Consider the following 14,445-nt stretch of genomic DNA (forward strand, 5'->3'; position numbering starts at 1 on the left):
TATGTTTTACTTATTTATTTGGATGAGTCAATCTTTTCATTATTAAATGAGCACACCTTTACAAAATAAGTCAATCTTATCTACACCTCAGCACCTTCAAAATAAAATGCTCTGTTCTTTGCCTAGCTGGGTTTTCAGGTAGTATTTCAGGCTGGAGCTTTACACTTTTGTTAATTCTTCAACTTTTTTTCAAGGATCAGATTCCTAGCAAACAAGCCCACTGTTCTCCCCAATGTACTTGTTTCACTCACTGTCTAACAAAATAGTAAATACAAAGCATGAAACAAGGGAGGCAACAGAGGAATCATGCAGGTAAGGAATTAGGTGGGACAGGACCTTTAGCCACTAGCAAAATCTTGTACAAAGGCATGGGACAGATCTATTAAACATACAGACTTTCATTGCCCTAATATTTAATGAAAAATAACATGTGAATTGTTTTTTGGAGCCAAGTACTATAAATAATATTTAACCACTGTTTTGAAGGAATTAGCTAATCTTACTAACTGTAATCTAGTCTGTATTTCAGATGAGAGTGGATTGGGAGTTAGAAAAGAGGTTAAAGTTAGTGGAGAGGAACCAGTGGAACTGAAATGTTCATCTGGGCTTTGTTCCTCTTAAATCCTATAGTAAGTAATGAAATTAGAGTTTTTCTTTAGATGCCTCACCTATGTGAGACCTTAAACTTTTTAAATCATCCTATATTAGAAAAGATTTTACTTTTTTAAGGATTTGTTAAAATTTGGAGATTACTTCTACAGCATTAATATGGCCTGTTTTCAGAAATTGCATGTAAGTATGGATATTAGTACATAAAATGTTCTTTTAGGAAAACTAGAAAAATAGTTAAACTACAAATTAATTCTTGGTTATTTTAATCTAATCTTTTGAGAACTTCTTAAGGAATTCTTATCTAAAAATGTCCTAAGACATTAAATTGAATATTTTAGAAATTCTTTTACAGTTAACTTTTTTTTTTTAATCTAGCATAGGGATGAATATGCATCAACCAGAATTTACTAACATGAAGTACAACTGACTGCTTTATTTTTATGTAACAGGCTGCGTTTATATTTGTATTCTTTGTAGAAGGAAACTATGCCTATATTATAGTTTTCATACTAACAAAAAAAACCAGACTTTACTTTTTCTAATAAATATAATATCTTGAAAATGTTGTCTCAGGATGACTGGGGAAAAAAAAAAACTAAAAAACTAGTTTTAGTTTTTTTTCAATTCTAGCTGAACTAGAGTTCAATTGCTCTGCTTTGAAGAGATTTTACATTCAGGAAGGTTGCAAAGATTTGTCAATAAACAAAATCATCACTATGCTTTAACAGGTTCTAAATCATTTCCTCATAATGAAACTATATAGTCTTCATATTTTGATAGAATCAAGTTAGCATAATCTTAGAATATGTAACTTCACCACCATATTATAAAACTAATTTATTTTGGTGACTGAACTAATCTGTTAGGCAGGATGGATTTTGTAAAAAGCTATCTTCTGTAATAATCACCCATGTTTTCATTTTTTTCTTTCAAAATATATATTCTATACATTTAAGCATGGAGAACGTGTATACTTTAAAAAATTCATTCCTTGGACTAACCCTAAGCATTTTTTAAAAAACTTAACTTTCAAAATATTTGCTAATCTTCTGGGCATTTCTTTATCTCAATTATCTCATGTTCACAGGAAGAACAGGCAGCTAAAGTGAAGGCAGAAAAGATCCGAGAGGCCCTGGAGAAGATTAAAGAAGCCCAAGTGAAGAAGGTGACCTAGGGCTTTGGGTTGGTTTGGAGTTTATTAATATATAAAATGTCTACTTTGACATAATGGATTTTAACAGTCTTATTAAAGGAAATAAGTTTAAAATTTTCACATAAAAAACATTTTCTTGAGACCAGCCTAATCTTAATTAGAGTAGCAGCCTGATTTGTAACTTCAGTCTTGTATATACAGTCTTTGTAGATAATAATCAGATGGTATACCTGTAAGATTGTTGATAGTTCAATTAAGTAAACATTTATTAAGCATTTACTATGTGCTAGACACTGTGCTAGACAGTGGAACAACAAGCAAATTAAAGCTATTTCTAAGGGTCTACCAAATACTTGTTTCTAAATTTAATTTTTAAAATTGCTTCCACTATACTTTTAAAATAGAAGACAGTAATCTCTATTTTATAAGTAACTGTCAGAAATTGCTACTTGATATATTCCACCTAGAAAACTAAAAGTGTGGCTACAAATGTAGTAATTTTTAGAGAATAGGAATCTCATTTACATAACATCACACCTTTTTTTTTTAATGTTGAGGTATTTTTAAGTCCTTATTTAGTTTCTTCATATTGTTTTAGATAAGTTTCCACACTGCCAGTTTTAATATAAACATCAAATATTTAACTGCTTATATCAAACCAGACTTTTTATTTAGGATTGATTTTTTTTTTTCCCCTTTCTCTTGAACCATTAACACACACACACACACACACACACACACACACACACACACACCCCCAATAAAAATTACAGAAGGAAGCTTTTTAATTATATGTTTGTAAACTGTTTGTCAGAAAGGCAGAGAAGTAGAAGTATGTTCAGTTAGTCAGGGGATTACACGATATAGTAGGGTTTGTCCACCCAATTGAAAAGCCTAGCAAGCCACCTAAGGTCAGGAAGTTTCTCAAAAGTAATAAATATTTTGAGCAATAGCCAAATGTGTAAGCATTAAGTGAAGCATTAGTGATACTTAGACGGATACAGTCACAGCTCTTTTGAAGTAATTGATGTTAACTATCAAGAAGGTGAGGGTACAGGGGACTTCTTAAATCACTTAATACATTAGCCAGTTTGTGACTCTTATATTGCTTGCTAAATTCATGTAATTGATTAAATATATCTGCCTTTCAGTTGTTGATGTTCAACAGATATCATTTCATGTTACCAGTGCCTTTCATTCTTTTCTTCTGATTATTCAAGATCACTTAGCAAATTTAACAGAAGCATGTGCTTGTTCTAGTTCACTTGATAACATTTAAGCAAATGTTATTTTTCTCCTCCAAATTTTTAATTCATTTTAATAGTTAATACAACTTTCTAGTTATTGCAACAAATTCAGTAAACTATAAAGTGCTACAATATATATAGTAGTCGCTCAGTGCTGGAGATAGAAAGTTCTTAAGAATGGACATTGTAGTGGAGAAGTAAAACCCCATACTACATAGGACAAGTATGGACAAACTTATTTAAAGGGAAAAAGCAATCACAACAGGGCAACTAAAAAAGAAGATTCTCAAAGGAGGTGACCCCAAAATGAACCTTGAAGAAAAATAAAGATTCCAAGGTGTTTGAGTTGAGGAGAGAAGTACACCTTGTGCAAATGTATAAAAAAAGAGACAAAATGGCAAGGAATTCAGTTTGGTTAAAACATGAAGTGCATTAAGATAATTTTCTTAATTTTCAATCAAAATTTTCTTGTTTATGATATTTTAAGGGTTGTTTCTTTTTTAAGAAGCAGCCTTAGAAAGACTTCTAATCCTTGCCCCACCATTTTCATTTTGACTGAAGCTCTTTGAAACTATTTCCTCATCTACAAAACAGGAGTAATAAAACATCATAGAATTACTATGAAGCTCAAATGAGAATGAGTTAGATTAAAAATTACTTTCATAATTTTTTTGGTTTTTTAACTTTTTTCTTATATGTTACAGCTTGTAATTAGAGTCCACATGTCTGATGACAGCTCCAAAACAATGATGGTAGATGAGAGGCAGACGGTGAGACAAGTATTGGATAACTTGATGGACAAATCACACTGTGGCTATAGCTTAGACTGGTCACTAGTAGAAACTATCTCCGAATTACAAATGGGTGAGTAATTTTGTTATGCTAGTTTTTTATATCTTTGTAAGATCTTTATTATCTATAAAAGCATACTTTTTAAATCCTGTTGTTATATCATTTCACTGATGTCTTTGCTATATTGTGGACAGAACAAAGCATGAAAAGTACTATATTTTCCTTGAATTGGTATGTACAGCTGACCAGTTATTTTATCCTACTACAATTATGGTTATGTTGCTTATGTCTGATTTTTCCATGATAAATGGAAGACCTCTTAATGCTTTTAGGCAATTTCCTATAATCTATAAATTTCAAATAGTCTTTTATTGTTAGATTCACCACTAAGAGTATAAAAAGGAACTTATATCAAAAAAAGTGTTTTGTATTCATTACAATTTTAGATTTCTAAAGTTATTCTGATATCATTATGACATATATGTAATTTCATCTCACTTTTTGTTGTTTCATTTCTTTCTATTGTTATTGCTAACTATTGTGTTCTTAAATTTTTCACCTATCTCTAAAAATGTTAACTAATTTTTCTTAAACAAATACTCTTAAGTTCAAAGATCAACCAACACATTTGAAATTTATCCTGGTAATATTGACTCACAGATGGCTTTTTGAACCTTGCATATTTGAGTTCATAAAGTTCATCTAAAAGTAAGTGATAGTCATAAAAATATTTCCTTGTACAATAATATAGCAAGATATACCTGTACATCTACATGTATATATGATATCCCTAAATTCCTCTTGCTTCTTTTTAGGAAGGGACACAAATAAATTTTCTAACCAAATACAATATGTGGATTTTTAAGTTATATAATATATTTATGTCACTCTGGTTTTTCATTTTCTAGTTTTAATTTTCCCAACTATAGAAAAGGGATTATACTGGTCAATAATAATAGTACCAGGTTTTATTTTTTATTTATTTATTTTTTTTTTACTTTCCCAAGATTATTTATCTGTTCTTAAAGCAACCCTGTGAGAAGGCAGGGTTTTGTTTTATTTTATTTTATAGAAGAGAGAGAAATGAGGATCAGATTGGTATATACTAGTGAATTGATAGCTGGGACATAATGGAACAGAAACTAGGACCCAGATTTCCTGATTCCTAATCCAATATTTCTTTATCAAAATGATATAAGTTTATTAGTTAATTATTTCAGACTTGATTTTTAGCTTGAATACTGTCATATTGAATCATTTTAAATAAGATGATTTAGTACTACAAATCATCTGAAAATTTGAAAAATAAATTTCAATAACAGCATTCCCTTTTTTCCACTGACATAAAAATTAATATATTCATGTTCATACTATCATGAATCCTTTGAAAAACATTTTAATTTTAGTGAAGAGCATTTAGAAATTACTATTAGTATGTTTTAAATCACAGGAAAAATAATAGTTTTAGAAATATGTTAATATACAAAATAATTTATTATGTACAAATAAAACCATAAAATGTTTGGATGAAATGTAAATAAACTTGTTCACCAGATATCAGTATGTTTGCAAAAGGGAGCATCCCTTTGAAAGAGGAGTATTTAAGACAAAAGCAGTTTCAAGCATAACATAAGAAAGAATGTTTTAACAATTAAATCTACCAGAACATGAAATAGACTATCCCCGGAGGCAATAAGCTCTTAGTTACAGATATATTTTTTTAAAAAGACCATGTGTTAAAAATAAATAGCTTAACATGGTGGTGCGTGCTTATAACCCTGCTATTGCAAGGCTGAGACTGCTGGATCTCTTAAATTTGGAAGTTCTGAGCCATGGTGAAACTAAAGTTGGTTGAGTGTCCTAGTTGAGCACCAATGTCATGACATCCTGAAAATAGGGGAGCCACAAAATAAAACCATGTGTGGCCAAATAAAGTATTGTTGCACTGATTGGGAATTGAGACTAAGGGATATACCCCAGGGAACCTCTAGCTGTCATGATAAATGATTTTTAAAAATATCTCACATTAGAAAACTACTATGCTCTTAATCCCAAAAGACAGTATAGATTTTTAAACGATTTAGATAAGTTCATGGATAAAAGATCCATAGTAGTTTGTTTGGGAAACATAGAGCACAGAGTGGAACTCTGTCTTTATAGGACATGTTCCTATATTCCCATAAGAATGTGAATGGGTATGGCACAGTAGGGCACTTCTCATAATTGTTTGTGTGAGTGTTTTTAAGGGGGGAAGACCCAACTGACAAGAATGTTTGAGAGTTAGAATGAGATGCCTTTTCATTATTTATAGCTATTTATTTGTTCTTCATATGCTGTTATATACCTTTATTATACTTAAATGTATAGTATCTACAGTTTCTGCAATTTATAATTGGGAACTTTTTTTATATTTAAGAATTAGCATTTTGAAGATAGGCTTAAAATCTGTCTTAATTCAACATTCCTGTATTAAGATTATAATGAATCTAAGATTACAATAATTGTTTCATTAAAATTAATTTACTTTTGTTTTATATAGTAATCCAAATTCATTTAATAAATTTACTATTCTATGTCTCATTTCACATTAGCCAAACATTCTGATTTCCCTAATTTTTTAGTAGGCACCAGGCATTTAGTTGACTAAATTGACATCAGTCAACTAAGTACCTGGTTTTGTTTTTTTTTTCACTTTCCTTTATTCCCATCACTTGCCAAATCTTAGGAGCTTAAAGTTAGAAAAACCTTTTTCCTCTAGAAGTGAGTTTAGTCCAAAAATGAAGAAACCAAAATTTGAAAAGGTTAAGTGATTGCCCCCAAGTTTACTTAGCAGTAAAAGGCAGAACTGGAATTCAAACTAGATCCTCTTGAGTCCAAATTCAGCATTCTTTCTACTATACTACACTGCTCTTTCAAGTTTGTAGAGATAAGTAATTCATCTTCATCATGAACATTTCTGAACATCACATTCCTATAAAAACAAAAACCTTCCCCATATTTACCAAATAAGCTCTTCAGCTTAATACACAGAGAACCCTAATCATGTTTTCAAACTATTTCTATTCCATTACCTTCCACAATGACTTGCATATAGCATAATTTAAATATTTATCGAATGATTTGTCTATACCTTGAATCCCAGTGTTAGAGAGGATAATTAATACTCACTGAGGAAACAATCTGACCTATACAATTTATTAGTGAAATGAGTATGATAAACAGTTCATTAGACTCCCCAGTCAGTCCAAAAACCCTGAACACAATGAATCAATTTTTTTATGTATTAAAACAATCAAATAAAGCCAGTTAATTAAAAGAAGACAATTAACCAAGATATAAAATTTAAGTAATCTGCTTTCTAATTGGAAGAAAGGTTAGGGATTTTCCAAATTGGGAGGGGAAGGATGAACAGATACAAAATCAGAAATCAGAAAAAGAAGTATCCTATTCCTCCCAAGTATCTGTATTCAGTTTAAAAGACATGGAAAAAATAAATCATTAACAAGTACAGGCCAGTTTTCAAATAAAACATACAGATTGCTTACTTATGATATATAATTGTGAGAAGACTCTGTGGGTCAGTCTTTGAATCTGCTTGGGTCTCTGGTCTGCATAATCTAAATCCTTAGTTAAAGGCCTTTAAGAAACAGCTAGAGGTAATCCAGTTTCCCAGCCACACAAGACTAAGTACAAGAAATGCAATAAAGTTTTATCATAATTTTGATAATTGAATAAAGTTTTCTTACAAGACAAAAATTGAACTAATTCCATAACTGAGTAGAAAGGTAACTAAGCTAGCTTTAGAATTGAGTCATAAGATACAATCAGTATGGCTCATTCAGTTCTCACAGTTTTTGCTTTAAATATTCCTTCACTCCCTTTGTTTAAGGGGTTTGTAAGCCATATAAAGCTTCTAAATACATTAGCTTTCTAATGAATCTAGCATTAGAATGCTCAGATCATAATACTCCCAAACAGAAGTCTTTAATAAGTCCTAGACTATAATGTAAAATAATTTGATTCTGAGTTGTTACAGCAATGAAGTACTAATAAAACTTTGTCATTTGGGCAGAGAGAATCTTTGAAGATCATGAAAACTTAGTTGAAAATCTTCTAAACTGGACAAGAGATAGTCAAAACAAGCTTATATTTGTGGAACGTATAGAAAAATATGCACTTTTCAAAAACCCCCAGGTAAGTTTGAAAAAAATCTTGTAAGATTGAAATGTAGTTTATTTGCTGTTTTGACCTAATCAGATAACTGTTTTGAAAAATGGGCAACTAGATGACAAGTATATATAGCACCATAAGATGACTTGCTTTCTGGCTTGTGTAGATATCCTAGCAATCAAAATGCTAGACTTTAAAAGTGCTTAACCATCTGATGACAGAAGTGGCTACTACTTTTCAACAGAAGTATCATGTCTACTAATTAATATTTTTATTGAATAATTGTAAAGATGCTTACTTTGGGAAAGCTTAACCTTTTGTTGTGATTACATGTTGTTAGGTTTTAAAACCATCACCAGTAAACTAAATCTGGCCCACCTACTATTTTTATGTGTTTTTTGTATGGTTCCCAATTTAAGAGAGTAATTAGCCAAAAAATTGATCACCTAGGGATCAGCCTAATGATAAGCTTTTTCATTCTTACATAGAGTGGTCTCTTCTGCAACCAAACACAATTCGTTGTCAGGTCCATATTCACAGCCCTTCCTGCTTGGTAAGACCAGTCAGAGTTTATAGTTCATTAGCATAGAATTAGTGAACCTATCACCCAGACCATGATAATATATAAGAGTTAGGCATTAATCAAAGTTATACTAAACAAGATATTAGCAGAAGTTAGTTTTTTATTTATTTAAAATTAAATACAAAATAAAACAAAACAAAGCAAAATAGACAAAGACAGAAAAAGAACATTTTAAAATACAAAGCAGATCATCAGGAAGGACTCACAATGTATAACAATACATTTCCATTTCCAAAAAGCATATTTAATAGAAGAGATTATATATTCATGACTGTCTATCTTTGCTTTTTTGTAGGTATTTTGTTCTCTGCTATGCATTTTTTACTTTATTCTTTTTTTCCCTTTTCATCTCCCAGAACCCCTAAGCAGGTTAAAGTTATATAACTCTATGTTTATATTTTTATATACACAGAATTTAGTCTAGCAGAACCAGACCTCAAAACTTATCATAAAACATATTACAAAGCAATAATCATCAAAACAGTTTGATACCGACTAAGAAATTGGTTATTGGTTGTTGTCCTTTGTTCTTGAAGAGGACCAAAATGGCATCACTATGTCTGTGAGTCAGACAGTGCATCTGACCAATATGAGCTCAGAATACTCTGCCACAGGCCATACACAAACAGTCCCTATGAACATTTGGGTGGACTCTCTAACTTTAGGAATTTCACATTTCTTCTGAACTAATTCAATTCTGCTTTGCTCATAAGAGCATTGCACCTTCTCTGATTGGAGCATGCCATACTGATTGGTCCTGTCCCAGCATGTCCCATGTCATACAATCAATTCTAAAGTTCTTAAGAAAGACTCTGAGAGTAGCCGATCAGTGGACTACATTAGGTGCATGATACACATAGTAAATGACCATAATAATCTAGTATCTAATAAACATAAAGATTCAAGCTTTTGAGAAAAAGAATTCACTATGTGCCAAAAATTGCTGGAAAAACTAGAAAGCAATTTGGCAGAAAACTATGTATAAGTATCTCACACTGCATCCCAAGATAAGATATGTGATTTAGACATAAAGAGTGATATCATAAGTAAATTAAGGGAGCATGGAATACTTTAGATCTGTATTTAAGGAAACAAAAGATAGTAGAGAGGAGAACATTTTGGGATGTAAAATAAATAATTTAGATTACATAAAATGAGAAAGAGTTTGCACAAATAAAACTAATGCAGCCATGAAATTTTTTACATCAAGTTTCTCTGATAAAGGTCTCATTTCTCAAACATATAAAGAACCGAGTCAAATGTATGAAACTATAATTCTTCCCCAATTGATGAATGCTCAAGAGAATAAGAATGGGCAATTTTCAGAAGAAAAATTAAAATCATCTATAATTATGAAAAAATTCTCTAAACCACAATTGGTTAGAGATGTACAAATTAAAACAACTCTGAAGCACCACCCAACAGCTATCAGATTGGCTAATGTGGCAGAAAAGGAAAATGACAAATTTTGGAGGGGATGTAGAAAAAGTGGGACACTAATGCAGTGTTGAACATTGAACAGATCAGTCATTTTGGATAGCAATTTTGAAACTATGTCCAAAAGACTATAAAGTTGTGCATATTTCTTAACTCAGCAATATCACCACTGGAATCCCAAAGAGATTAAAGAAAAAGGAAATGGTGCATATGTAAAAACATAATTTTAGCAGCTCTTTTTGTGGTGGCAAAGAATTGGGTAATTGAAGGGATATCTATCATTTGGGGAAGGGCTGAATGAGTTCTGATATACAATTATGATGGAATATTATGTTCTAAGAAATGATAAGCAGAATACTTTCAGAAAAACCTGGAAAATCTTACATTAACTGATGCAAAGTGAAGTGATTCAGGAGAATATTGTTCATATTAATAGCAATATTGTAAGGATGATCAGCTGTGAGTGACTTAACTATCCTCAGCAGAACATTGATACGGTATAGTTACAAGGGATCTGTGATGAAAAATGCTACCCACCTCCAGAAAATGACCTGGTAGCAGCCGAATATAAATCAAAACATACCTTTTTTTTTTTCTTCATCTTTTTTTCCTTTGGTCTGTATTTTCTTTTGCAAATGGAATACATTTTATGTGACTACACATGTATAATCTAAATCAAAATGCTTGCCTTCTCAAGGAGGGAAGAGGAAATTTAGAATTCAAAAATCATAAAAAGCAAATGTTTAAAATTGTTTTTACATGTAAAAATATAAAGTAGCATTTTCAAAATAAAGAAGAGAAGTTAAAAATTAACTTTTGGGGAATCTGGATCAAATGGTTTTCCTATGTATTGTAAACTGCTTTAAATGTAAGGTTTTTTTATTCATTTGTATCTTTTAAGTTTGATTGTGACATGATATTCTAAAACATAATTTTTATTTATATATAATGTTTACCATACAGTTACAAAAGGTAAAAGATTTAAGAAGCAACTAATACAGAAGGATAAATAAGGGGAAGAAAGCAGTAGTAGACATCTGGTGGTGGTAGTTTTCAGTGACAAAAAACAAAAAGATTTTTTTTAAAAAAGGCAGCAATATGTGTGTGGCAAAGGAATATATAGGATTTCAGGTTTTCAGTCATAAATTTATCTTTTATATTAGATCTTAAATTTAATGTCTTCATTTTCTCTTTCAGAACTATCTCCTGGGGAGAAAGGAAACATCTGAGATGGCAGACAGAAATAAAGAAGTGCTGCTGGAGGTATAATTGTAAATTTTTTTTTATGTTATTTAAAAAAAAAAAAAGGAAATCTGTTGTTACAAATATATTAAATAGTACATATGCTTTGCAACCTGAATCTGTTATTCTCAGAAATTAAAAGTCTTTTGCCAGATTTGTATCTAGGATTATAACAGAAATTGTGTATTAATTGTTGAAGTTTTGTTTTGATGATTCTTTGTATTTAACCATGGTAGTTAAAGGGCAAATAATTTTCCAATTTTGTGAACTTAATTTATTTTTTTTTCTTTTCTTTTCTTTTTTTTATTAATTATAGTTTTTATTTACCAGATATATGCATGGGTAATTTTACAGCATTGACAATCGCCAAAACTTTTGTTCCAATTTTTCCCCCCAGATGGCAGGTTGACCAATACATGTTAAATATGTTAAAGTATAAATTAAATACAATATATGTATACATGTCCAAACAGTTTTTTTGCTGCACAAAAAGAATCGGACTTTGAAATAGTGTGTGAAGGAAATAAAAAATGCAGGTGAACAAAAATAGGGGGATTGGGAATTCTATGTAATGGTCCATACTCATTTCCCAGAGTTCTTTTGCTGTGTGTAGCTGGTTCAGTTCATTACTGCTCTATTGGAATTAATTTGGTTCATCTCATTGTTGAAGATGGCCACATCCATCAGAATTGATCATCATATAGTATTGTTGTTGAAGTATATAATGATCTCTTGGTCCTGCTCATTTCACTCAGCATCGAACTTACTTTATTTTTAAGAGTAAGTTTTGTTGATAAGTTTTATATTTATGTCACAGCTATTTTTGGATTTTCATCATACCTTTCCCCCATTCCATTACTGAACCCTGCCTTGTAACTAAAGGATTTGTAACAAAAACAACTCATATAGTTACCCTTCTGACTGTATATATAACATTCTGCACTTGTACCAATAGTACCAACATTTACACCAAAGAAAGGAAAGAGATATGTTTGATCATCTGATTTCTGGGACAAAGATATCGACAATTTTGATTTCTTAGAATTTGACTTCCTTTTAGGGTTGTTTTCACTTATATTATTGTAAGCAGAGCAAAATATTCTTCTACCAGTATCGCTTGAGGCAAAGCCTTTATTATAGTCCAGTAATATTCCTTTATATTCTTTTTTTTTTACATAGTATCCTTTTCAAAAGTAGAGTTTTTTTCTAATATAGATTGATATCTAAACAAGATAGATAAAGAAAATCTTGATAGTATTATACAACGGTACACTATTATACAATATATACAGTGGGGAGTTTTTAAAGTATAATCCATTTGAACGTTTTTTAAAATTTAAATTTCTGAAACTATTTTATTGCAATTACAATACAGTATTTGATTTTCTGTTGAGATTTATTTCTAATTTGAGATGTTTAAATAGCATAGTGCTGTTAAGTGGCACTTCAAGTTACATTTTGTTTCAACTATAAATAAAGTAGAATTAGAATACAAATACAGGTTCTTAACCTTTTTTGTGTTAAGTTTCACCAACTTGACTTCACCAGGTGAGAAGATCCCTTCTAAGAATAATGTTTTTTGAATAATTAAAGGAAATGCTAAGGTTCATGAAAATAAAGCAGCTTAGGAGGTACAGGAGATCAGGAGTGTCAGGCCTGGAGTCAGGAGGACCTGAGTTCAAATCCAGTCTGACATTTACTACTTGTGTGATCCTAAGCAAATCACTTAATCCGGTTTGCCTCAGTTTGCCACTAGAGTGGCAGACCACTCTAGTACCTTTGCCAAGAAAACTCCAAATAAGGTCACAGAGTTGGACAAGACTGAAACAACTAAACAATAACATGAAAAAACAAAGGTGTAATATTTTTCCCATCCAAGTTCAAAGTCTTGAAATTTTACTATGAACCCCAGATTAAGAATGCCTGAATTAGAAGGTTTATAAATTGCTTTACACACTATAATATAATTGTGGGGTTGAATTTTTCAGAGACATAGGTATAAAAGGATTAAAAAACTACTGGTGTTTATGATCATCTATATGAAATATTTCATGGGTAGGAAGATGTTAACAAAAACTAATCAAAACAGCTATAGTGCCAGACATAGAGACAAAATGATCTAGTTAGAATAATGCCTCACATACTAGCAATTTGACCCTGAGGAAATCATTTAACTTTTAGGGTCTATAACATGAAGATTGAACTTGGTTAAAGCTCCTTCCTCTGTGTGTGTGTGTGTGTGTGTGTGTACAGATAGCATGATTTCAACATATAGTAAAGACAATCAATTTCATGCTAGCATCTTATATGGCATGAATAAGTTTTGTTTTGACAAGCAAGAATTATAATCCTTTCTACTTTCTTTCATTGTTATGTTTCAGGAGTGTTTTTGTGGGAGTTCTGTGACAGTCCCAGAACTTGAAGGAGTATTGTGGCTGAAAGATGATGGCAAGAAGTCCTGGAAAAAACGCTATTTTCTTCTGCGAGCTTCTGGTATCTACTATGTTCCTAAAGGAAAAGCAAAGGTGTGTTCTTTATAGTAAAAATATTTAATTTTTTTATTGATATTGCTTTTGTTATTTGGTGGGTTGTTTTGTTTTTGTATTGTATTATTTTTTAACCTCAAAGACATTTTCCACCATACTTTGTCACAAAGAAAACATAAAGCTGAAAAGTAGCCAGCACTTCTTATCAAGAATACACAACAAGCCACGTGCATAGTTCCTCACATCTAGGCAAATATGAGAGAAATTTGTTTCATCATCTATACTTAAACACCAAGACTGTTCACTGAAATTAATCTGAGTTTAACTGTTTTTTAATGTTATTTTTATTTATAATAGCCATTGTATTTTGCTTGCTTGCTTCTGTTTTCTTTACTTTGTATCAACTCATAAATGTACTCTTGTGTTTCCTCAACTGCTTTATGTGTATTGTTTCCTATAAAACATTTCCCTTCAGTTATGTTCATACATATCAGTTTGTTCACACATTTTTCTATTGATGAATAATCTTTTTATTTTCTATCTATCTGAGTTCCTATATATGTGACCTTTTGTGGAATCACTGTGTATGATCAGTTTAGTAATTTATCTTAATATAATTCTAAATTTTCTTAGCACAGTTAGCCCAGTTTCTAGCCAATAGTATTAGTATGTCTATCTTCCCACAGCTCTTCCAAAATTAACTGTCTTTGTCCATCATCTTGT

The 14,445-nt window shown here is 31.0% G+C and overlaps 1 protein-coding gene across 5 annotated transcripts in view; it reads left to right on the forward strand.

The window, feature by feature from the left end:
- RAPH1 (Ras association (RalGDS/AF-6) and pleckstrin homology domains 1) overlaps positions 1-14,445 on the forward strand; it is a 99,183-nt gene that overhangs the window by 59,179 nt on the left and 25,559 nt on the right. For all 5 annotated transcript variants that reach the window (XM_074298964.1, XM_074298965.1, XM_074298966.1 and 2 more), the window contains 5 exons: positions 1,700-1,777; positions 3,717-3,876; positions 7,877-7,998; positions 11,192-11,257; positions 13,618-13,761. In XM_074298964.1, the coding sequence (XP_074155065.1) occupies positions 1,700-1,777; positions 3,717-3,876; positions 7,877-7,998; positions 11,192-11,257; positions 13,618-13,761 (570 nt within the window). The remainder of the gene's footprint in view (positions 1-1,699; positions 1,778-3,716; positions 3,877-7,876; positions 7,999-11,191; positions 11,258-13,617; positions 13,762-14,445) is intronic.

The sequence above is a fragment of the Sminthopsis crassicaudata genome, chromosome 3 (genome assembly GCF_048593235.1).
Source record: "Sminthopsis crassicaudata isolate SCR6 chromosome 3, ASM4859323v1, whole genome shotgun sequence".
Taxonomy (NCBI): Eukaryota; Metazoa; Chordata; class Mammalia; order Dasyuromorphia; family Dasyuridae; genus Sminthopsis; species Sminthopsis crassicaudata.